This window comes from Myxocyprinus asiaticus, chromosome 37, assembly GCF_019703515.2.
Source record: "Myxocyprinus asiaticus isolate MX2 ecotype Aquarium Trade chromosome 37, UBuf_Myxa_2, whole genome shotgun sequence".
Lineage (NCBI taxonomy): Eukaryota > Metazoa > Chordata > Actinopteri > Cypriniformes > Catostomidae > Myxocyprinus > Myxocyprinus asiaticus.
The window spans coordinates 28,506,814-28,532,480 of record NC_059380.1 but is presented as its reverse complement, the minus strand read 5'-3'; the positions used below and the strand labels follow the sequence as shown (position 1 = coordinate 28,532,480).

The window sequence follows — 25,667 nt, the reverse complement described above, 5'->3', positions numbered from 1 at the left end:
CACATGGCCACAAAATGATGCTTCATCATCACACTTGTAGTAAAAACATTCAGTCAGTGAACAGAATGAATGAATAGAATACAACAGGTGTATTGTTTTACTCAAAAGACTAAAAGCTGTTTATTTGTGCACAGCATAAATTATAGATGTTACAGATGTTATGAACAGATGTGGCTTACTTGTCGCGTTTCTCTCATGAAATATAAAAAGAATATGAGAAACTGTAACATACGATTACTAAAAGCAAATTCTCCTGTTTTAAACAAGTCCAAAAACACTGTGATACAATGTGTAGATTCTGAGGTACTGTAATCTTAACGGAGCACATTTGACATCTGAACCGGTGAATGGAGGCCGGGCGGCTGCTCTAGGGTCCTAGTGCCTGCCGAATCCAACCTCTGTCAGTGCGACTTGTGTGTTTTTTTTCTCTCTATCAACAACGCGATTTTGACCCAGTGCGTTTTATAGTCAAGTGCGAGTTTATTTCTGGAAAATACAGTAAATAGATAAATAAATAAATAAATAAATAATTTGCTGTGCCATTGCAAGAATTAATTTGCAAGAACAAATCTACAATTGGAAAAGACACAAATTTGTTGTTTTTTTATTATCCAATTAGCGCTCTTGGCATTTGTGACCTCATTTTACAGCGTACCTATGTTACTTGTGTTTTTTGCATAGCCGAATTTCAAACATTACAAGTTCACACTACTAAGACAGACAGAAAACATGGACAAATCGTTCTGGTTACTTGTGTAACCTCCGTTCCCTGATGGAGGGCACAAGATGTTGTGTCGATGTAGTGACACTAGGGGTCACTCTTGGGAGCCCGAAACACCTCTGGTCTTTGAAAATGGCCAATGAAAATTGGCGAGTGGTATTTGCATACCACTCCACCGAACATACGGGTATAAAAGGAGCTGGTATGCAACCACTCATTCAGGTTTTGTGCTGAGGAGCCGAGACAAGGTCCCGGCCATTTCAGTGGGTAGTCCAGCATTGTGGCAGGAGAGACACAACGTCTCGTTCCCTCCATCAGGGAACAGAGGTAACGCTAGTAACCAGGACGTTCCCTATCTGTTATTCACTCGACGAAATGCCACAACTGGCTGAACTGTGTTACGTGAACTGGCAGTGTGTGATGGGAAGACCACTGTGTGCCTCATAGCCAGCGCACCAGGCCAACATGTAACCTCACCCAACGCTGTTATGAGTGTCGAACCGCCCTTCGGGGACAAGTCGACTGCCCAAAAGATAGAGACAGGCTAGCCCAGTCGTGGCCTCTTATCTTCTCTTTTTTTTCTCTCCCCAAAAAAAGAGTGAAATTTGTTAACTGACTGGGGCCACCAGGTCTACGTCGGGGGGGGGGGGGGGTGGGTGTCACTCCCAAGGGAAAGAACACCGTGGAGACCACACCCCGCCCAGAGAGAGGGGGGTATTTTGAGTGGAAATACGTCACATGGTCTTGCCGAGCTTTATCGGAAGTATGTCAAGTGGAGAAGTCCCATGGTAGGTCCTACCCTACAGGGGAGGAGTTTCTACAAACATGGTGACTGCCCAAGGAAGACGCAGTTTACCAACAGGGAAACGAATTAGCGGAAGATATACATTGCATGGGGTTACCTATGGGGAACCAACACATGCGGAGCACCTACCTCAGTACAGGGCTTAGTTAGCACATGTACTGATCTGGCAGCAAGTTTCTCCTCAAACTCATCTGCCACAGGGCTCGGAGGAAGTCATCCAGGGAACACAGTTTGTGAACACTACTGGGAGTCAACAGCGCACGTCTTAAGCTCAGGGGAGGTGAAAGGTGCTATGTGCAAGCAATACTTCCGGCCATCTGTCCCGGACTTACCTGCTTGTGCCTGCCACTACACGGGACGAAGATTGTAGAACCTCGCAAATGTGTTGGGTGTTGCCCAGCCCGCTGCTCTGCAAATGTCTGTTAGAGAGACGCCACTGGTCAAGGCCCAGGAGGCCGCCGCACTCCTGGTAGAATGGGCTCATAGCCCTGCCGGGGGCGGCATGTCCTGAGAGTGATATGCCATTGCTATGGCGTCAATGAGCCAGTGGGCGATCCTCTGCTTGGAGACAGCGTTTCCTTTCTGCTGTCCACCAAAGCAGACAAAGAGCTGCTCAGAGACTCTAAAGCTCTGCGTGCGATCCAAATAAATGCGTAAAGCGTGCACCGGACACAGCAACATCAGGGCTGGGTCTGCTTCCTCCTGGGGCAGCACTTGCAGGTTCACCACCTGATCCCTAAAAGGGGTCGTGGGAACCTTGGGCACATAGCCCGGTAGGGGTCTCAGGGTCACGTGAGAGTAGCCCGGACCAAATTCCAGGCACGTTTTGCTGACAGAGAATGCTTGCAGGTCTCCTACCCTCTTGATGGAAGTGAGTGCAGTCAGGAGAACAGTCTTCAAAGAGAGTGCCTTAAGCTCAGCTGACTGCAGGGGCACAAAGGGGGCTCCCTGTAGACCCTGAAGAACTACAGAGAGGTCCCATGAGGGAACGAGGCGTGGTCTGAAGGGATTCAACTTCCCGGTGCCTCTCAGGAGCCTGATGATCAGGTCGTGCTTCCCTTCTGACTTACCGTCCACTGTGTTGTGGTGTGCCGCTATAGCGGCTACATACACCTTCAAGGTGGAGGGGGACAGCCGCCCTTCCAACCTCTCCTGCAGGAAGGAAAGTACCGATTCGACTGCGCATCTCTGGGGGTCTTCGCGTTGGGAAGAACACCACTTAGCGAACAGACACCACTTCAAGGCATACAGGTGCCTCGTAGAGGGAGCCCTAGCCTGAGTGATCGTGTCTACCACGTGGGTGGTAGGCCACTTAAGTCTTCCGCATCCCGTCCAGGGGCCAGACATGGAAATTCCAGAGGTCTGGTCACGGGTGCCAGATGGTGCCCCGCCCCTGAGAAAGAAGGTCCAGGTCAGCACCGACTGTGCGCGCTCGTTCGTGAGGCGTGCCGTCATCGAGACTGAGTCCAACTCCAAGCCGAGAAAAGAAATGCTCTAAACCGGGAGGAGCTTGCTCTTTCCCCAGTTGACCCGAAGCCCTAGTCGGCTGAGGTACGAGAGCACCAGGTCCCTGTGTGCACACAACACATTCCGAGAGTGAGCTAGGATTAGCCAATCATCGAGATAGTTGAGGATGCGAATGCCCACTTCCCTTAACGGGGCAAGGACTGCCTCTGCAACCTTCGTGAAGATGCGAGGGGACAAGGATAGGCCGAAAGGGAGGACCTTGTACTGATACGCCCGACCCTCGAATGCAAACTGCAGGAAGGGTCTATGTCGAAGTAGAATCGAGACGTGGAAGTATGCGTCCTTCAGGTCTACCTAGAATGCATTTTTGCGTCAGCATCTTGAACGGGAGTCTGTGTAAAGCCCGGTTCAGTACTCGCTGGTCCAAGATTGGCCGCAACCCACCGCCTTTCTTCGGTACAATGAAGTAGTGGCTTTAAAACCCCTTCTTCATCTCAGCCGGAGAGACAGGCTCTATCGCACCCTTCCATAGGAGGGTAGCGATTTCCGTGCGCAAGGTAGCGGCGTTCTCACCCTTCACTGAGGTGAAGTGGATGCCGCTGAAAATAGGTGGATGCCTGGCAAACTGAATCGTGTAGCCGAGTCGGATGGTCCGGACCAGCCATCGCAACGGGTTGGAAAGTGCAAGCCATGCATCCAAGCTCCGGGCAAGGGGGACCAAGGGGACAATCTCATCGGACGTACCAGCGGGTGGGGCCTCGCGGCGGAGCCTGAGGTGCCACGCTGTGTCATGGCCGTGCTGAGTTCAGGGACATTGAATCACTTACCTGGCTCCTTGTGACCACCCCCGGAACAGCCTGGTACGGGGAAGGAAGAGGCCTGTCCTCGTGACCCGTGGAGACCGTCATATCGGTGGCGGATTTGTGCCACAGCTGGGCACGCAGGGGCGGGGAGACCGCCACTGGAGTGCCAAACCTGCCAAAATGGAATGGTGGACAGTGGTCGTAATGAAGGTTGTGCACACTGGGTATGTGACCCAGGGAACAAGGAAACCGCTCTTTTGCTGAACTCTTGGGTACCGCAGCCACTTGGGCATGCGGCAAAATTAAATGAAAAGGTAACAAAAGATTCTCCTCCCGGCCCTCCACCGGGGGATGGAGTGGTCTGCTTACCAGCTCCAGAGCAGTGGGTTTCGTTGTCCCTGGGTCTCCCGTCTCAGGGGTGCTTCGAAGCCTTTCTCGGGCTCTTGACGGGTGGCATCTTCTTCCTGCGGTGGGCTCCATGCTGAGGCTGGGACGCAGGGGCCTGCAGCTTGTCCAGCGACACCATAGGCTTTGGCCGTCAGGGATGACATAAACCTACAGGCCTTGGACGGGAGCTTTGGGCGCCTTATCCACCGGGGGGATCGCTGAATAGCCCTTGGCCGCCTCACCATTGAGGGTAGTGAGGGCGGGGGAGCTGAAAGATCGGGACTTGGCAGTAAAAGGTGCCTCCCACAACCTTGTCAGCTCCTCGTGCACTTCCGGGAACAAAGGAACTGGGGCGGGAGCGACTGTGAGTGGCGCGAGGGTTCAGGGGAGAGCGGAGGGTTCCACTCTAGCCCGATGCTCGCGGCTGCCCAGGAAAGCATGTCCATCATCTCCGCGTCAGCCTGTGACTGGGTGACCGTACCCGAGGGGGGGAGCCCAGCTGAGGCTTCTGCATCCGACTAGAGGAGCCCGCTCTCCGATGCGGCGCTGGAGAGCTCATCACCTTCGCAGGCTCCGAACAAGAATTCGAACTCGCCGTGAGATGAGTCGGCGGACTCATCCGGAAGCCCGATCGGGGCAGACGAGCGTGCTGGGGAATGGAAGGTCCGTGGGGGGATACCCGGCGGAGGTGGTCCCATTGGGATCCCCAAATCGCCCCCAGTGCTAGCCGCGCTGGCCTCATACCCGTAGGTAGAAGGACCAGGGCAGGGAGCCGCTGGGGTGGCTTGCTTTCTTACGAAGGCAAGCCGTGACTGCATCGTTGCCATGGACATGTTCTTGCAATGAGTACATAACCCATCCACGAACGCTGTCTCCATCTGGGCAGCACCCAGACACGAAAGACAGTGATCGTGACCGTCAGAAGGCGAGAGATAACGACCACAACCAGGAATAACACACAAACAGGAAGGCATCTGCAAATAGATGCGTCTTTAAAAAGACGTTCCTTGTGTGCCGCTCTTTTAGAGAAAGATACTCTTTTTTTAGAATATACTCTTTTATTTTTGCCAAAGTGCCCAGGGGCATTCTCTGAAGTGCACCAGTGCAGAGGGGGGAGAAGCCGCTGAAATGCACCATCAGATCCAGCAGAGGTGAATGAACAGCCGTGGGAAGTCAGCTCAGTAAGCATCGACCGTTCGGCTCCGAAGAGAAAATCTGAATGAGTGGTTGCATACAAGCTACTTTTATACCCGTATGTTCGGGGGAGTGGTATGCAAATACCACTCGCCAATTTTCATTGGCCTTTTTTCAAAGACCAGAGGTGTTTCAGGCTCCCAAGAGTGACCCCTAGTGTCACTACATCGACACAACGTCGAGTGAGTGACAGATAGGGAACCATATCTTCAGAAGTGATGTGATAGGTGTGGGTGAGAAACAGATCAATATTTGTCATTTTTTGCTAGACAGCAGGGGGCGATATGCAGAGAAGAATGTGAATCACCAAAAACACAAGAAGAATGTGAAAGTGATCTGTTTCTGTGTTTCTCATCCACACCTATCACATCACTTCTGGAGATACTGATTTAACCACTAGAGTCTTATGGATTACTTTTATGCTGACATATGTGATTTTGTGTAGCTTTAAAATGTTGCCACCCATTTACTTGCATTGTATGGACTTACAGAGCTGAGAAATTCTTCTAAAAATCTTCGTTTGAGTTCAGCAGATGAAAGAAAGTCATACACATCTGGGATGGCATGAGGGTGAGTAAATAATGAGAATTGTAATTTTTGGGTGAACTATCCCATTAAGGGCTCTTGTCAGATCTGGATGAATTTGTCAATAAGAGAGGTTTGGAAACATTTCTAGTAATTATTACAGTGAAAATGTGAAAATGTCCCACAAGGACATTATATATAATGCTGAAATATAAACCAAAGCAAGATCATGCTTTATTAATGCCTTCTTTCACTATTTCATAGCTTTTAAAGTCCTGTGTGGATTCTTATTTCAGTGTAGTTACAGTTTTCAGTGTCGAAAGAATTTAGATCATTAGTTCTGTACTGCAGTACCGCCGCTCTCTAAAGGCATATTTGCAGACTAGTGCATAGGGCACCAACCCCGGTCGTGGAACACTCGCTGTGTCTGATACCGCCCCCTATCCACTATATAGTGCACTATTTCAGGTGTCTGCCATTTTGTAGGAGTGTCTGAATTCTGAGTGAGCCACTCGTTCCCTACTTTTGTTCACTCATTCTTACCCACAGCGCACTCTAACAACGGTTAATTGCCCACAATCCACCACGGGGAAGATGTACGAGCTGGGGGTTTACTGCTTCCTTCACTCCTGCAATGTTTTATTTCATGCTGAATGTATTAAATTACTTTTTGACAAATCATTACTTGATTTAAATAACATAATAACATATAGAGAGGCAAAACATACAGATACATTTTAAAATGTTCTCTGTATTTAATAAAATGTGTTTACTCTTTATATTAAAAGACTGTATATATTAAAAATGACAAAAAGAATGAAGATTTATTGTATTAATATATTATTTAATAAGAATAACAAGTCAGACCCAAGTATTTTAAAATTCCATATGTGACGTTGTTTCTGCGACAGCCCCAGAGCTCTTACAATCGGTGTATACGTCAGCGTCCGAATTCACTCACTCATTTACTGCTGAGATATAGTGCACTAACTGCCATTCACTATACAGGAAATAGTTAATGAGTGAACGATTTCACAGCCACTCTCTTCGCCATACGATTGCCTCGCGCCCACACATCTCACACGTGCGTGCCCCGCGCACCTCGCTGTGCACGCGAAGAAATGCTGTCTGTTCGCACTCCAGTTGTTAATCACGCGAACAGCAGAGCCAAGGCATTTATTTACACTTAACTTGGATTTATAGTTAATCCGCTTGAATTAGCTGCGATAGTTTCTAGTACCCCCACGAGGGCGTGGGGTAAATGTGTAAATACTGCTCATGACATGTGGGACGTGGGAAAAAGCGCACTGATATTTTGCTGCACTGATTTAAAAATGTACACTTAAAAACTGATGTCATAAGACCCAGTTAAATTATCACCCTGAAAATGACCATCTCATTACACAGAAAAAACCGTGTTAGGATTAGAGCCAAAACTTACCTCAGTGTGCTGCCTTAAGTTGGAGCTGTGATTTTAATCTTGAAATATCAGCGTGTCTTGGTGTTAAATGAAGGCATTGAATGACGAAACTATTCATTTTTTTTTTCACTGTGCGGAGTGAAGAGTTTCACTTTGAAGAGCTTGATGCTGCAGCAGTGATTGAGTGACAGTCTGTGACAGCAGCACGCGCAGCTGTGTGAACTTCCACTGTCCTAAAAGTCCCATTCAATAATCTCTCAATAAATGACACATTAATTAAAATTAAACCCAGTAATGTAATGACAGGAACGCCACCCATTGTAAAGAAGTAAAAGTAAAAACATTTCATTAGAAATTAAGTTGAGTGAGAGTAAAAAGTACCCACTTGTAAACCTACTCTAAAAGTTTTTTTTTGTTTTTTTTTCAAAAAATTACTCAAGTAAATATAACGGAGTAAATGTAGCGTGTTACTGCCCACCTCTGGTCCTGGCAGAAAAAAGTTTGGGAAACACTGACCTAAACCACAAAGAGTTCATCTGCAAAAAAGCATCCAAAAGAAAACACACAGCAGTATGTAAATTCTGCAATGCAGTGCTTACCGAGACGGCTGGGACCACATCAAACATTTATCAGCACTTAGAAAGGAAGCATAAAGAAAGGTAAGCTAAGTGTAAGTGATGCTATCAAAGCTAGCTAGCTAAAGTTAGCAATCTGCCTCTTGCTGCATTCCATTCAACTCAGAAAGATACAATATTGTTTAAGAAAATACAGAGAAAAGTGAAGACTTAAGTATTGAATAATTGTTTGATATATTCTGTACTTAATCATGGTTTCTAGGGGAAGAGTCATCCAGAAAGCGTGATGCGATGCTTGCTCAAAAATTTTATTGTTTTAGGTGGATGGTAAAACTTGGAAAAGCTCCTTAGTGTTTGTTTGTATTTGTTTGCTCATAGAAAACAAAGGAAAATTCACACACATAAAATTCACCTCTGCAATGCCTTTTGATTATTTTATCAAGACATTTCACAAGGTTCACTGATACATACACACACACACACATATATATATATATGGCAATAAAAGAGGTGAATGAAGAGGAATCTTCATGTTTTCTGTGGGTGTTTTTATGGGAATGTGGATCTTTCAGATCAATTTGAGGAGTGCCTATGGTTTGCATGTTCCACATTTTATTGTGTGTCATGCAGTGTGGGACTCGGACTGGTCTGATCTTGGTCTTGACTCAGTCTCGCCCTGCCTTGGTCTTGGTCTCGACTTGGTCTCAACCCCTCAAAGTCTTGGTCTTGTCTCAGTCTCGATACACTCTGGTCTTGGTCTTGGTCTTGACTTGGTCTCGGTTTAGGTGGTCTTGACTACAACACTGCCTCAGAGAATTGACCTGATTAAAATACAGATATAATACTATTTTGTTGCGAAGGTGGAGTTTTGGCTATTCAGGGCAAGACAGTTATACTTTGAGTCGGGGGATAAGGCAGGGAAACTCTGGCTAGATCTATAAAACAGAGAGAGTCTTTTTCTACCATTCCCTCAGTGAAATCTGCTGGTGGTGAAATATTTACCTCGGCCATTGATATTAATAATGCTATTCTATCTTGATCTTTTTAGTTCCACATCTTCATCTACTAAAGAGGAAACTTTGTGGAACCATTAGAACTTCCTAAACTGTCGGCTGAGCAAAAAAATTCTCTTGATTCTGAGCTAACCTTGGAGGAGCTTGGTGAGGTAATTAAGGCCTTGCCTACAGGCAAGGCTCCGGGGGGCAGATGGCATTGCCGCTGAATGTTTTAGATTTTATGCTACAGAACTGGCTCCACTTTTACTAGAAGTTTATACAGAATCATTAAAGAATGGGAAGCTTCCACCAACCATGACACAAACCCGGATTCTTAAAAAGGACAACGATCCAAGCGAGTGTAAGGTTACCATCCAATTTCCCTGATCAAGCTAGACGTTAAAAAATTGCTAACCGATTAAATAAAGTTATGACATCTCTTATACATATAGATCAGGTGGGGTTTATTCAGGCTGTAACTCTTATGATAACATCAGGCGTTTCATTAATGTCATGTGGGCAGTGGCAAACGATCAGATTCCAGTCGCTGCCATCTCGCTTGACACCGAAAAAGCATTTGATATGGTAGAATGGGATTATCTTTTTAATATTTTGGAAATGTATGGGTTCGGGAATACTTTTATTGGGTGGATTAACTTACTTTATAGACACCCGGTAGTGGCGGTTCAAACGAATGGATTAATTTCAGATTATTTTACTCTGGATGGGGCACCCGGCAGGGTTACCCTCTTTCCCACTTATTGTTCGGTCTTGCCCTGGAAGCATTAGCGGCCACGATAAGAAAGGAGGATGATTTTCCAAGGGTGGTGGCAGGAGGTCTGGCGCATAAGCATAAGAAATTGGGTCCTAGCCAGTGTTATGATCGGTAGACAGATCATTCTGAGGGGATGGAAGTTGGCTGGTGCACCCACATTTCGGGAGAGGTACACGGAGATGGGCAGGGTGGCGGCATTTGAGGAGATGTCTTCTATCTGAGGCAACCTGGAGGTGTTTAATAAGAAGTGGGGCAGCTATTTGACCTTTTTGAAAGGCTCTTGGGGAGGGGCAGTGGAGAGGGATTTATAGTTTAAATGTGTCTGATTATTATTATTTTATATATATATATATATATATATATATATATATATATATATATATATACAGTATACAGTTTCTGTTTCATTTGTTGGAATCAATAAAAAGTGTTAATCGGAAAAAAACATTAAAAGAAAAACGCTACTATTACTTTTCCACAGCTTCCAAAATAAAGCAAAAAATAGAAGGCGGTGGATTACTGCAGTCAGATGAAAGAAGATAATGAACTGTCACTCTCTCAGCTGCTGTATAAGAAACCTCACCGCATCTGTGGTTACTGATTTTTAAAACTAAATCCAGGGTAATAAAATACAAAGTATTTTGTTATATATTTACTATAAATAATGAAAAATGTGCAAATATAAATAGGTTTGCTAGATTTATGCTTAAGGTGGGAATGCATCATCACAGTCTTTAAAAAAGGGTCCATTATGAAATCTTTACATATTTATAGGGCATTGTGAAATAACAAGGTAACCAAAGGCCATTGTGAAATCATCAGGTATCCAGAAGCCATTGTGACATTATCTCTGTCACCTAGATTTTGAATGGCAAACATTCTATCAATGTCCGTCATTGGGAGATTCTAAAAGTGTATAAAAGAGATTTCTACACAGTGTCACCTTGTGAATATATGTTTTGCAATATACTATAAATGGGTATTTCTCAGAATAGACATAGAATTGGGTTGCTGGAATTTTGGGAGTCGTCATTACCACCACGACCCGGAGACACTATCACAAGCTGTGACGTGCTTGTGATGACATCTTTGCCATTTTTGCCAAAACATTTGATAAGTGAATGACTAGACTCATGGATGACTAGCAAGTGTAGCTGGATAGATACATGTAAAGAACAGTAAATTAAATAGAAAAGAAGTAAAAACTCATCAAAATAATTTAACTTAACAAAAATATAAATTGTTTGGTGATGACACATAATAATTTTTTATGCCTATCACTAAGAATTAAGAGTAAATGTTCTTACCTTTCTGGACATCAAAACACCAGTCTTCTTGACAGACATGTGCTTCACTAGGATCTCAAGTTACCATGGCTACCAAGTAAACTTAATGTTGAAAAAACTTTATTTCAGTGCATTATGTAGAGCAGTGTTTCCCAACCATGGCACACTTTTTACGACTAAAAAATTCTACGGCACACCACTATTCCACATAGGCTAACCGTCAATATTTTTCCTTTTCAAGAACTTGTCCATGTTTTCTGTCTGTCTTAGTAGCGTGTTTATGCAAAACAAATTTGGCTATGTAGCCTCACTTAGGTAGGCTACATTGTGTGAGGTCACAGGTGGCAAGAGCGCTAAATGGGTAATGAAAAAACAAAAAATTTGCTACTTTTCTAATTTGTAGATTTATTCTTGCAATACCACAACAAATTACAAGGATGCAAACTCATGAGGGGCGAAAAAGGTAAGACAATCACTGGTCCACAAAAATGTTTTCTGGGTATATTTTTTAAAAGAATAAGCTAAAAGCACCTATTCCAGCAATTTTAGTGATTCAAGTATATTCAAGTTTACAATTGTGCAGAATTAGCTGCAAAATAAAGAGTATTTTGGTGAGGCTTGCTTCTGTTTCACAAATTTGTTCAATTTTATTAAAGAGCACTTATTATGGTTTTTAAACTTGCCTAATTTTGTTTTAAAGGTCTCATACAATAGATTTACATGCTTCCAAGGTCAAAAAACACTTTAATTTGCTCATAATTTAAATTGCAGCATTACCTTTTTTTTCCCAGTGTCAAAAACGACTCGTTCAATGATCCGTCCTAAAGGATTCATTCTAAACTCCTCCTATCAGAGAGCCTACTCTGCTCTGATTGGTCAGATGTCCCAGTCTGTTGTGATTGGTCTACCGCTTTGTGTAGTGTTAGTGAGGGTGGGTCAACGCTGTTCACGAGCAGCCAATGAAGACCAGAGGCGGGTTTTTTGTTACCAAATTACGTAGGTTAGTACAGGAAGTAAGTCTGGAATTACTAACGACTTGCTTCAGGTGTTCAGAATCGGTTCTTTCTTTTGGGAGTCAATAACTCCATTTGTCATGCACTTTGATTTTTGAAACTTTGCAGACTTTTTTACATTCACAAACAGCTATATAACACACTACATGAAAGGTAATATTTGAAAAACCATAATAGGTGCTCTTTAACTGATTAGTTCAGTGACCCCTTCTGGAAATGTCACTGGGTGGCAACAAATGAGCGTCTTATGTGCTAAGAGTGAGTCAGTGAATCATTTTGAGTCATTCATGACCGAAAACTACCAAGAGACTTTATAGTATTTAAGCATTAAAAGAACAAAGCAGATCTATAGTCTTCCTTCAGTCTGAGCATTATTTTTCATCCAAAAAGACAACAATAATAGTCTAATAATGGTGAGTTTCAATAACGTCCTTTCCTTCTCCTTTATTAAAACTTGCATGGCTACAAATCTACTGACTTCAGTATAAGAATTATAAACACAAAGCAGATCTATGGTATCATTTTCCTACAGTAGCATATTTAAACTGCTGAGCATGGCTTTTATCAGAAAAGAGCACAATAATAGACAAATAATAATAATTTTGAGTTTCAGTGATTTTCTTTCGTCATTGTAAAGTGCATTTCACATGAGTTGAGTCGAGGCGTCAACGCTCCGTTCAATGCCAGCGTCAAGCGCCGCATTGCCCTATACATGACAAGCGTTGCAGAAAGCATCACAGAGGGGCGATTTTACGAGTTTGCCACATAAAAAAGCGGGAGGTGTGCACAATAAACATTGAAAACATGTATTTGGAAGAGAGAAAAAAAGCTGGCAGTTGCTTTGATAGCAGAAAGTAATAAGGACTCGTTTATGTTTAGGTCTAAGCGTTTTCTTGTTGAATTTAAATTAGTTCAGTAACTGGGGTCTCTGATATTCGTAAACGATAAGGTAATATTTAATTAAAAGAATTTATGAGACATTCAATGTCTCTTCACAAATTTGGACAGTTTTGAAATATTTCTTGTTGCTTAGTACTCTCAAAGACATTATTGGTAAAGCAGAAACTTGTGTGTGAAAAACACTTTGGTGTAAAGTGGCGTCACTTCATAGACTTCAGTGTATTCTGCAGCGCTGACGCGAATCATGTGAAAGACCCTTAATGCATAGAAATATCAGTCACTTTTGCACATTAATCATTGCTCTTCACAATCACAAAAGTAACCGGTTATGATTTCAAAATGGCGAATTTTTTTTTTCATGCATTTATTTATTTTGTGGAATTTGATAATTTTCCTCTGCACACCTGACAATCTTTCACGGCACACTAGTGTTGGGAAACACTGATGTAGAGTGTGTTGGTGAAGACGGATACATTAAGGGACAGGTATAAATAAAAGAAAATAAAGAACAAAATCTAGATGTATACTTAAAATTTGCAAATAATATGCTAGCTTAAACCATGTTTAATTAAAATACACTAAAATTTTCAAAATGTTGTAGGAAATCTTTAAGTTAAATATGGCATTATATTTGACACTCAGGATTGGGGACAACATCAAAATATGCATTTCGGGGGCCTGGGTATCTCAGCGAGTAAAGACGCTGATTATCACCCCTGGAGTCTTGAGTTCGAATCCAGGGCGTGCTGAGTGACTCCAGCCAGGTCTCCTAAGCAAACAAATTATCCCGGTTGCTAGGGAGGGTAAAGTCACATGGGGTAACCTCCTCGTGGTCACTATAATGTGGTTCTCGCTCTCAGTGGGGCGCATGGGGAGTTGTGCATGGATGACTTGGAGAATAGCGTGAAGCCTCAACACACACTATGGCTGTATCTTGTTTGGAAGGATGCGTCCTCCGGAGGTCGCATTTGTCGGCCGCATACGTCATCGAGGCTCTCGTTTCAGAAAAGCGAGTAGGACACTTCGAATGCAACCTTCTTTCATGGGAATACGGAGGATGCATGAGGTGTATCCTTCGTGGGCACTCACAACCCACAATTCTTTGCTTCAACGGAAATGTCTAAAAAAAATTATGCCAATTTGCCAGTAAATATGATGTTCAGATGCAAGTAATGTTAATTCCCAATTTGAAGTACCTCAGTAGATGGGTGCAGAGTATATAATATGTATAATTATATTAATATAAAATTCAAATAAAGTATTAGACTAAAAGTACACCTGTAAAATCTATTTTCTTTTCTCTCTACATCATTATAATTCTCCTAAATGTTACCTCTTACATTCCCTTCCAAAGAGATTTTGTTCCCTTCTCACTCGAAGCGCTCGCGCTTGTTAAAGAGTGGCGTGCTGTCATAGCAACCATGTTAAGTAAAATGCGCGGATTGACGACTCAGGTGCGGAGGCAGCTGAGATTGAGGTGAGTCACTACGCCACCACGAGGACTTAGTGCACATTGGGAATTGGGCATTCCAAATTGGAGAGAAAGGTGGAAGACTATGGACATTTAAAATAGTTAGAAATACATCCCAGGGACAGAAATATGCCTGTAATCTGAGAATCACCCAAATACACAGTATAAGCATCATCAGAATATCTTCTGTCTTTTTGTATGACAGTAATAGCGACATTTTGACAACCTTGCATATAAATAAACTGGCTCCATAATGTATAAAACAGCAAACACGCAGTTGAAAGTTATTGGAAAGTCATTTGAAACACTAAATCAATCGAAACACTAACTCAGTCAGGGTTTTCAGGTGTCACTAGTTGTTGAAGTTGAAACATCAGGCTGGAATGTCGTCATCTGCAACTACAGCTTTTCATCAATAAAATCAAATTTCTATTGTTGTTGTTTACGTCCTTTGATGCATTATGTTTTTTGGGTTTTTTTTAAGTGCCAAGTGCTGTGGGTTTTCATTAGACTGGCCATGAACCAGTGATGTACTAATTGAAGCCAGGCATGAACCAAGCAATAAAAAACACATTCCACATGTTCCTACAAATTTTATTGAACTGTCTTCGGAAATGAGGAAACTAACAATGATCAAATGTGTACTTTGCTTCCAAATTCTATTCACCTTGCAAATCTGATTTCAGTGTTGTTATGAAACAGTTCCAGATATGACTAACTTGCTTATGTAAATATTGCATGTAAACATCATAAACAATAGGTGGTGAACAAGTTTTTTCCCCTGATGAACGAGAAGTTCGCCTGCACATATTGCTGCACACTGGTTCTGTCGAAAAAATTTAGTTTAACAATTTATTTAATATAACTATTTTTCTTCATTACGCACATCACTTTCATTTTTACATTTTTATATATATGGTGGGAACTGTTGTAGCCTCACTGCCTGAGTCTTTAAAAAATTTTAAGGAATAGTTCACTCATTCTGTCATCATTTACAGGTTTAGCAGAATGTTCACTCTGCGTATTTCCATACAATGGAGAGTGGGGCTGTCGAGCTCCGAATAGGACAAAATATTGTTATGAGAGTACCTTAAAAGTAGCCCATACAACTCATGCACAATATAAGTCTTGTGCACTTTCTACTTCTATATATTCAAACTTTTCATGTTTTCACATGGCAAAATTGAAGGTACACATGAAAAAAAGAGATTTCAGAACTTCGGCAGAGGGGAATTTTATCAGTAAATTATGACTTAAATTTGAGGTCGTTCCTCACACAGAGCTATTGTATGACATCATAAGACTTCAATACAGTCATATGGACTATTTTTCTAATACCTTTATGATACTTTAATGCTGCTTTTCTTTTCTTTTCTTTTTTTGGCTTGACACTGTATGATTTTCTTGTATGGAATAAATGAGCATGGAGATTCATATAAACATCTTTTAGATGTTTAGAACAACATATGGGTGAGTAAATGTTGACAGAATTTTCATTTTTGATGGAACTACCTCAAAGGTCTGTTTATTTTAAAGGGATAGTTCCCCCAGACATGAATATTCTCATACTGTCATTTGCTCACCCTCATGCCATCCCAGATGTGTGTGACTTTCTTTCTTCTGCAGAACACAATTGAAGATTTATAGAAGAATATCTAAGCTCTGTAGGTCCATACAATGCAAGTGAATGGTGGCCAGAACTTTGAATCTCCAAAACTCACACAAAGTCAGCATAAAAGTAATCCATAAGACTCCAGTGGTTAAATCCATGTCTTCAGAATCATTATGAAAGGTGTGGATGTGAAACAGATCAATATTTAAATCTGTTTTTACTTTAAATCTCCACTTTCACTTCCACATTTTTCTTCTTTTGTTTTTTGGTGATTCATATTCATCGTGCATATCGCCACCTACTTCTGTGGGTTGGTCAAAATATTTATGTGATTTTTGGAGATTCAAATTCTGGCCACCATTCAATTGCATTGCATGGACCTACAAAGGCGAGTTATTTCTACAATAATACAGCAGCTAAAAGTTTTTCGTTTTTAAATATCTTTCTGTGTGCAGATGTTGGGTCAGTGGAAGGGTTGGCGTATCACAGGGCATGGGACACTTTATTCTGGACCAGTTATACCACGTCCACCATCACCCGTCACACTGTAGACCAGAGTCGCTGGGGGGCTTTCAACCGCGACACAGTCGTCACTATGTCAGGAGACGATCACCCGCGAGCATTCGTCCTTGATGAATGTCAGAAGTGAGTTTTCTAACTAAACTTTTGCACAGTACTGTACATTTTTAAATCAACATGCAAAACACTGTACCAACAACATGCACATAGTCCACACTTAGTCAATAGTCAGTTAATCTTCCTTTACAAATATATCATGGTATTATCATAAAACTATACCAAAATTATCCATATACTTTTTGGGACAACTGTATACAAAAGTACGGTATAACCACAGTAATTTTTGGAAGGGTTGTTATGTTGCACTCAGGTCGACATTTTGTATAAAGACATGAATTATTCCACACAGTTATTTTATTATAATTCTTTGCTGTCTCATTCCTTACCCGTTCACCAGTTTGATGTTTTGGACTAACTGGAATGAGCAGTCTCCCAGTATCATGCGTGCTCAGCTGTCTGGTGCAAATGTGATCGTGATCATCAGCAGTGACATTCGCACTCCTAATGGACTCGCCATCGACCACCGTGCAGAGAAGATATATTTCTCAGATGCTACGCTTGACAAGATTGAGCGTTGCGAGTATGACGGCAGCCACCGTTATGTAAGTTATAACTCAAACTGCTTTTGTTTGTGATAGTTTTACCCATAGGAGTCCAGACCAGGTGCAACACAATAAATCTTTTTCCTATGTTCCCATTTTGATTTTGTGCAAGCCAGTCACAGTTGCGACTATTGCTAAATCTCAAAATCCTGTTTCACATAGCTCAGTTTTAAGCATCAAATATATTCCAATTGGCTTTGATTTTTTGTCACTTTGCATTATGCTTTCCATGAGAACAGAAAACTGACTTGCAGTGTTGGGAACTCTGACTCATTTCTGGGAATCAATTATTTAGAACAGTTTGCTTCAATTAACTGGCTCAAAAAAATGATATATTGGTTATTTTACGTCATCATATGTTCCCAGAGGTCCCGTGCCATTTTACATGCCTTAAACACTTTAAAATGAATGTCTGTTTTGCCAAATATAGTTCTTTATCACACTAAAGCTCTGAACATCTTTTAACTCTTGACTTATTTCAAGTTACTGAAGACCGATTCAGTATTCACTATCAGTAAATGTAAAACTGCTCTGACATGATTAGTCTGATTCACGAACAAATCGTTTGTCCGATTCTTCAAAGAGCGATTCATTCACTAATCGGACATTACTAAATACTGTATTTGATGCTTTAAACTTGTTGCATCATTCCAGACACAGTGTGAACAACTAGTATCTGAGCTTGTAATGTCACATGGTATCTGAGCAACAAATTTGTTAGTACACAAATTTGGAATGGTCATGTAGGAAATCTTGACTTTTAAAATTGAAAACTTTTCACCAGGAAGTATTATAAGCTGACATTTCTACAAATTGAAAGTGTTTACATTGCATGTCTCTGTTTTTATTGTCTGTAGGTGGTTTTAAAGAATGAGCCAGTGCACCCGTTCGGATTGGCCGTGTATGGTGACCACATTTTCTGGACAGACTGGGTACGAAGAGCGGTCCTCAGAGCGGATAAATACGTTGGTGGAGACATGAAGGTTTTACGAGCTGATATTCCACAACAGCCAATGGGAATTGCTGCTGTGGCCAATGATACAAATAGCTGTAAGTCAGTAAATGTAATGACTTTGTGGTGAAGATCAATGTAAGGGTTCACACTTGCGCTTCTGGTGTGCACCCTAGTTCATTTGATGACACAGTTTGGTTCAATTGGTTGGCATCAAAGTGGTGTTCAAAATTCAGGTACGCACCAGTGAACGGCCATTTGAGGGGGTTTGGGGTGGGGGTGGGGTGTAATAAAACTCAGAACCGAAACAAACAATTTAAGTGTGAGAACAGCTTGAATCAAGTGTGTGTGAATGTGTGTGTGTCCAAATATCTCAGGCATGTAATTATTTTCCAAAAGTAATCTGGAACTGTGACAGAGCCGAGAAGATCTTTATAACACCCAACAGTGACACCACACGATCAATATCTTTCATCATGCGCTTCACTTAGTTCTCTAAACCCCAACAGCCCGTTCTGCTCTGAAGACCCCTATTTACTATCCTCCATTCTACTGACCTTTTAGAAAACAGCATCACAAAGAGATTATATATTTTATTTATTCATTGTAGTTAGCTACACTACAAATTACTAACAAAAAGTAGCAAACTACAATAAAGCCATTTAAATAAAAAATATGATAACACTTTACAATAAGGTTCCATTTGTTAACATTAGTTAACTACATTAACATGAACTAACGTCCTGGTTACTTTCGAAACCTCTGTTCCCTGATGGAGGGAACGAGATGTTGTGTCGATGTAGCGACACTAGGGGTCACTCTTGGGAGCCCCAAACACCTCTGATTTTGAAAAAAGGCCAATGGGAATTGGCGAGTGGAATTTGCATGCCACTCCCCCAGACATACGGGTATTAAAGGAGCAGGCTCACAACCACTCATTCAGGTTTTGTGCTGAGGAGCCGAGACAAGGTCCTGGCCATTTCAGCGGGTAGTTCAGTATTGTGGCAAGAGGGACACAACGTCTCGTTCCCTCCATCAGGGAACGGAGGTTACGAATGTAACCAGGATGTTCCCTATCTGTCACTCACTCGACATTGTGTCGATGTAGTGACACTAGGGGTCCCTATACAAAATGCCACAATAAGCTGAACTGTGTTACGTGGACTGGCGGTGCGAGATGGGCAGACCGCTGTGTGCCTCGTAGACAGTGCACCAGGCTATTATGTAACCTCCCCCAACGCTCTTATGAGCGTCGAACGGTCCCTTCGGGGACAAGTAACTGCCCAAAAAATAGGGACAGGCTAGCCCAGCTGTGGCCTCTTTTCCTCTTTTTTCTCCCCAAAAAGAGTGGAATTTGTTTACCGATTGGGGGCCATAAGTGTCAATGTCGGGGGGGTGTCACTCCCAAGGGGAAGACACCACAGAGACCGCACCCCGCCTGGGGGGGGGGGGGTATTTTGAGTGGAAATATGTCACATGGTCTTATCGAGTCTTGTCGGAAGTATGTCATGTGGAGAAGTCCCGTGGTAGGTCCTACCCGAGGGGGGAGGAGCTCTACAAACATGGTGACTGGGGGCAGAGGAACCTCTGCCCAAGGAAGACGCAGTTTACCGACAGGGAAACAATTTAGCAAAAGATATATCACATAGGGTCACCTATGGGGAACCAGCGTATGTGGAGCACCTACCCCAGTACAGGGCTTAGTTAGCACATGTACTGGGCCGGCAGCGAGTTTCTCCGCAAACTCGTCTGCCACAGGGCCAAGAAGGAAAGTCATCCAGGAATCACAACTTTGTGAACACGACTGGGAGTCAAAGTGCATGTCTTCACCTCAGGGGAGGGGAAAGGCGATATGCGCAAGTGGTACTCCTGGCCAGCTGTCCCGGAACTTACCTGCTTGTACCTGTCAATACACGAGACAAGACCGGCTCAACCCGGAGGTTGTAGAACCTCGCAAAGGTGTTGGGTGTTGCAGATGTCTGATAAAGAGGTGCCATTGGTCAGGGCCCAGGAGGCCGCCACACTCCTAGTAGAGTTGGCTTGTAGCCCCATGGGGGGCGGCACGTCCTGAGTGTGATATGCCATCATGATGGCATCAATGACCCAGTGGGCGATACTCTGTTTGGAGACAGCGCTGCCTTGGCCAATGCAGACAAAGAGCTGCTCGGAGCTTCTAAAGCTCTGCGTGTGATCCAAATAGATGTGTAAAGCATGAACCGGACACAGCAACGCCAAGGCTGGGTCTGCCTCCTCCTGGGGCAGCGCTTGCAGGTTCACCACCTGATCCCTAAACGGGGTCGTGGGAACCTTGGGCACATAGCACAGTCGGGGTCTTAGGGGTCGGGGTCTTAGGATCACGTGAGAGTAACCCGGACCGAACTCCAGGCACGTTTCACTGACAGAGATCTCTGGGGGTCTTTGCATCGGGAAGAACACCACTTAGTGAACAGACGCCACTTCAAGGCATACAGACGCCTCGTAGAGGGAGCCTTAGCCTGAGTGATCGAGTCTACCACCGTGGGTGGTAGGCCACTTAGGTCTTCCGTGTCCCGTCCAAGGGCCAGATGTGGAGATTCCAGAGGTCTGGTCGCGGGTGCCAGATGGTGCCCCATCCCTGAGAAAGAAGGTCCTTCCTCAGGGGAATTCGCCGGGGGGGGCTGTCGCGAGGAGCGTGAGGTCCGAGAATCACATCTGGGTGGGCCAGTAGGGTGCTACTAGGACGACCTGCTCCTCGTCCTCCCTGACCTTACACAGGGTCTGTGCAAGTAGGCTCACTGGGGGAAACACCTATTTGCGTAGTCCCGGGGGCCAGCTGTGTGCCAGCGCGTCTATACCGAGGGGTGCCTCGGTCAGGGCATACCATAATGGGCATTGGGAGGATTCCCGGGAAGCAAACAGGTCTACCTGCGCTTGACCGAATCGACTCCAAATCAGCTGGACCACCTGGGGGTGGAGTCTCCACTCTCCCCTGAGCATAACCTGTCGTGAAAGCACGTCCGCTACGGTGTTGAGGTAGCCCAGGATGCTGACTCCAGAGGAGGAGACGGTGGGCAAGTTGTGATATGCAACAGGAGCATAGGCTGCCTTGGCGGTTGATGTACGCTACCATCACCGTGTTGTCCGTCCGGACCAACACATGCTTGCCCTGGATCAACGGCCGGAGCCTCCGCAGGGCGAGCAGTACTGCCAACATCTCGAGGCAGTTGATGTGCCAACGTAGTCGCAGGCTACGAGCCGGCAGCTGTGTGCCCGTTACATATGGCGCCCCAGCCCATCTTGGAAGTGTCTGTTGTAACCACGACGTGCCTGGAGACCTGCTCTAGAGGAACCCCTGCCCGTAGAAACGCTAGGTCGGTCCAAGTGCTGAATAAGCGGCAACAGATCGGCGTGACGACCACGCGATGTGTCCCGCGGCGCCATGCCCATCTCGGGACTCGAGTCTGAAGCCAGTGCTGAAGCGGTCTCATATGCATCAACCCGAGCAGGGTGCCCACCGCTGAGGATGCCATATGCCCCAGGAGCCTCTGAAAAGGTTTCACTGGGACCGCTGTTTTCAATCTGAACGCCTTCAGACAGTTCAGCACCAACTGTGCGCGCTTGTTTGTGAGGCGCACCATCATCGAGACCGAGAAAAGAGATGCTCTGAACTGTGGAGAGCTTGCTCTTTACCCAGTTGACCCGAAGCCCCAGCCGGCTGAGGTGCGTGATCACCTGGTCCCTGTGCGCACACAACACATCCCAAGAGAGCTAGGATTAGCCAGTCATCGAGAAAACAGAGACGTGGAACTTTGCATCCTACAGGTCTACCGCCGCAAACCAATCTTGATGCCGGACGCTCGCTAAAATGCGTTTTTGCATCAGCATCTTGAACAGGAGTCTGTGCAAAGCCTGGTTCAGTACCCGCAGGTCCAAGATTGGCCGCAACCCACCGCCTTTCTTCGGTACGATGAAGTAGGGACTGTAAAACCCTTTCTTCATCTCGGCCGGAGGGACAGGCTCTATCGCACCTTTCCACAGAAGGGTAGCGATCTCCGTGCGCAGGGTAGTGGCGTTCTCGCCCTTCACCGAAGTGAAGCAGACACCGTTGAACCTGGGTGGGTGCCTGGTGAACTGAATGGTGTAGCCGAATCGGATGGTTCTGATCAAGCACCGTGACGGGTTGGGGAGCACGAGCCATGCCCCCAAGCTCTGAGCGAGGGGGACCAAGGGGACAATCAAGTCGGACGTGAGGGGGGCGCCCTTGGAGCGCCATACCTGCCATAAAGGAACGGTGGCCGGTGGTCGTGATAACGATGGCCGTGAGCACTGGATATGTGACCCAGGGAAAGAGTAAACCAGGGCGGGGCGTGGCCGTGAGCGGCGCTCCAGGCCCAGGAACCAATCGTCAGGCTGCAAGGGTTCAGGGGGGGTGGAGGGTTCCACACCAGCCCGACCCACACAGCCGCCTGGCAAGCATGGCTGCCAGCTGCGCCTCAGGCTGCGACTGGGTGACCACACCCGAAGGTGGGAGCCCAGTCGAGTCCTCAGCGTCAGACTGGACAGCCCGCTCTCCGATGCTGCAATCGAGAGCTCATCCACTTCGCGAGCGCCGAAACGAGATCGCGAACTCACCCTGAGACGAGCCGGCGGTCTCATCCCAGCGGGGTAAACGAGCGTACTGGTGAGTGAGAGGTCCGTGGGGTGTTGCCCGGCGGAGTGGCTCCCATTGGGGTCCCCAAATCGCCCCCAGTGCTAACCGACGCATCCTCAAACCTGTAGGTAGAAGGACCGAGGCGGGGAGCCGCTGGGGTGGTCTTTCCCTCTAAAGAAGGAAAAACCACGACCGCAACGTTGCCATGGTCACGCTCTCGCAGTGAGAACATGACCCGTCCACGAACGCTGTCTCCGCGTGGGCAGCGCCCAAGCACGTAAGACTGCGATCGTGGCCATCGTAAGCGGAGAGGTAACGACTGCAACCAGGAAATACACACAAACGGAGAGGCATCTTTAAAAAGACGCTCTCCGTTAATGCCACTCTTTTAGAAGGGAAAATATACTCTTTCAGTAGGAAGAATATACTCTTTTAGCTGCTGAAGCGCCCAGGGGCGTTCTCTGCACTTCACCAGTGCAAGAGGGGGAGAAGCCGCTGTAATGCGGCGTAAATCCAACAGCTTCCGTAAACTGAACAACCGCTCCGCTCCGAAGAGAAAATCTGAATGAGTGGTTGCGAGCCAGCTCCTTTTATACCCGTATGTCTGGGGGAGTGGCATGCAAATTCCACTCGCCAATTCCCATTGGCCTTTTTTCAAAATCAGAGGTGTTTTGGGCTCCCAAGAGTGACCACTAGTGTCACTACATCGACACAATATCGAGTGAGTGACAGATAGGGAACAATGAATAATACTTAAGCATTTATTAATTAGTTAATGCACTATGAACTAATATGAACTAACAATGTATTTTTATTAAATAACATTAACAAAGATTAATAAATGCCATAAAAATATATATACGTTAAATTAAACTTCGAAATATTGTGAATACAGCAGCAGTTTACTAAACAGTTCTCTTCAAAAAAGAATAAACACGGGGCTAAAGTAAATTATTGAATTGTGTATGTGAACTAGTTTATTTTCACTATATAAATGTTACAGTAACTTTAATTTCTTATGTCAACATATCAAAACATTAAAAGTTAAGAATATGAAACTGTAATAAAGACGCACATACCTATTCAATTGGGTAAATTCCTATTTATTTATATATAGCAGACTTCAGTAAAAAAAACATCCAATAGAACATTTAGCACAAAAGTGTACACTTTATAGTAATATTGATGGATTCTCATTTGTTTACTTAAAAGGATAGTTCACCCAAAAATTTTAATTCTCTCATTTACTCACCCTCATGCCATCCCAGATGTGTATGACTTTCTTTCTTCTGCAGAACACAAATTATGATTTTTAGAAGAATATTTCAGCTCTGAAGGTCCATACAATGCAAGTGATTGGGTGCCAAAATTTTGACGCTCAAAAAAGCACATAAAGACATCCATACGACTCCAGTGTTTTAATCCATGTCTTCAGAAGTGATATTATAGGTGTGGGTGAGAAAGAGATCAATATTTAATCTTTTTTTTTTGCAAGAAATATTGATAATAGTAAATATTGATGCATGAAGAATGTTAATCACCAAAAACACAAGAAGGAGAATGTGAAAGTGATCTGTTTCTCACCCACACCTATCATATCGCGTCTGAAGACACTGATTTAACCACTGGAGTCGTAATGATTACTTTTATGCTGATTTACATGATTTTTTTGAGCACCAAAAGAGCTGAGAAATTATTCTAAAAATCTTGATTTGAGTTCAGCAGATAAAAGAAAGTTTTACACACATGGGATGGCATAAGGGTGGGTAAATGATGAGAAAATGTTCATTTTTGGGTAAACTATCCCTTTAACATTTCTTCAGAATAATTGTCATTCATGTCGATTTTTCACAAAATTATGCATTCTGAAGAACTAAAGCACTCTAATACTCTCATATTGTCTTAGTTACATCCAGAATGGTGGAGGCCGCTGTTATGATTTATCATGCCAAATATGGATATTAGAAGGAGTTATTACAGGCCACATGACAGGGCCTTCCGCATACCATGCCGTATTATCCTTATAACTTCAGTATAAAGCCTAAAAATATTGTTTTGACTAATGGAACAAGTAGTTAATAAATAAATAAATGATTACGGCAATATATGTGTTGCCTGTATTTTCCAAGCAGTCTCTTGTATTTGCATATGTTTATTATAGAAATGACAGATCTGTCACTGGAGCTGTCATTTGCGCCACACTGCATATTCTGTTAATAATATGCTTTCATCCTCATTCTTAGAATGGAATCCACATGAGGTCATTAAAAGAAGCTTTTGCAACCTCTAGATTATGATTATAAAAGACATATTCAGTAGATAATGTGCAATTTGTTATGTTTACATTCTGCATTCTGAAAAGAACATGCAACCCATCGCTAAACTGTTTCCCGGTGTTTTCAGAACACGTCGAGTTTTCGCCATGGAGAGACAGTTTACGCCCTTACTGTTGTCAGCTTGTGCAAATAAAGCTTCACACTGGCAGAATATTTCCAAACTGTGCAAGTGCACTCTGACCCCAGCTTTGCTGGGATATGTGAAAAAAAGAATTTCACTGTATATGTGCAAATGTATAATGTGTGATAAATTAATACAATTATAATTATTATTATTATAAGTGCATATCTTAAAGGATAGTTCATCCAAAAATGAAAATTCTCTCATAATTTATTTATAACATCCTAGATGTGTATGACATCTTTCTTTCTTCTGCAGAACACAAAGATTTTTAGAAGTGAACGGTTACCAAAATTTTTAAGCTACAAAAAGCAAATAAAAGCAGCATAAAAGTAATCCATATGACTCCAGTGGTTTAATCCATGTCTGCTGAAGCAATCTAATTGGTTTTGGGTGAGAACAGATCTAAATTTAAGGCCTAAATGAGGGTGATTAAATGATGAGAGAATTTTCATTTTTGGGTGAACTTTTCATTTAGTATCTGGCAACCTTGTGGCT

General features: G+C 43.8%; 1 protein-coding gene across 1 annotated transcript in view; it reads left to right on the top strand.

Annotated features, from left to right (window-relative positions):
• Positions 1-25,667, top strand: part of lrp1aa (low density lipoprotein receptor-related protein 1Aa) — a 396,987-nt gene that overhangs the window by 251,966 nt on the left and 119,354 nt on the right. Inside the window, exons 42-44 of the mRNA XM_051676564.1 lie at positions 16,405-16,594; positions 16,926-17,130; positions 17,988-18,180. Coding sequence (XP_051532524.1) covers positions 16,405-16,594; positions 16,926-17,130; positions 17,988-18,180 — 588 coding nt within the window. The remainder of the gene's footprint in view (positions 1-16,404; positions 16,595-16,925; positions 17,131-17,987; positions 18,181-25,667) is intronic.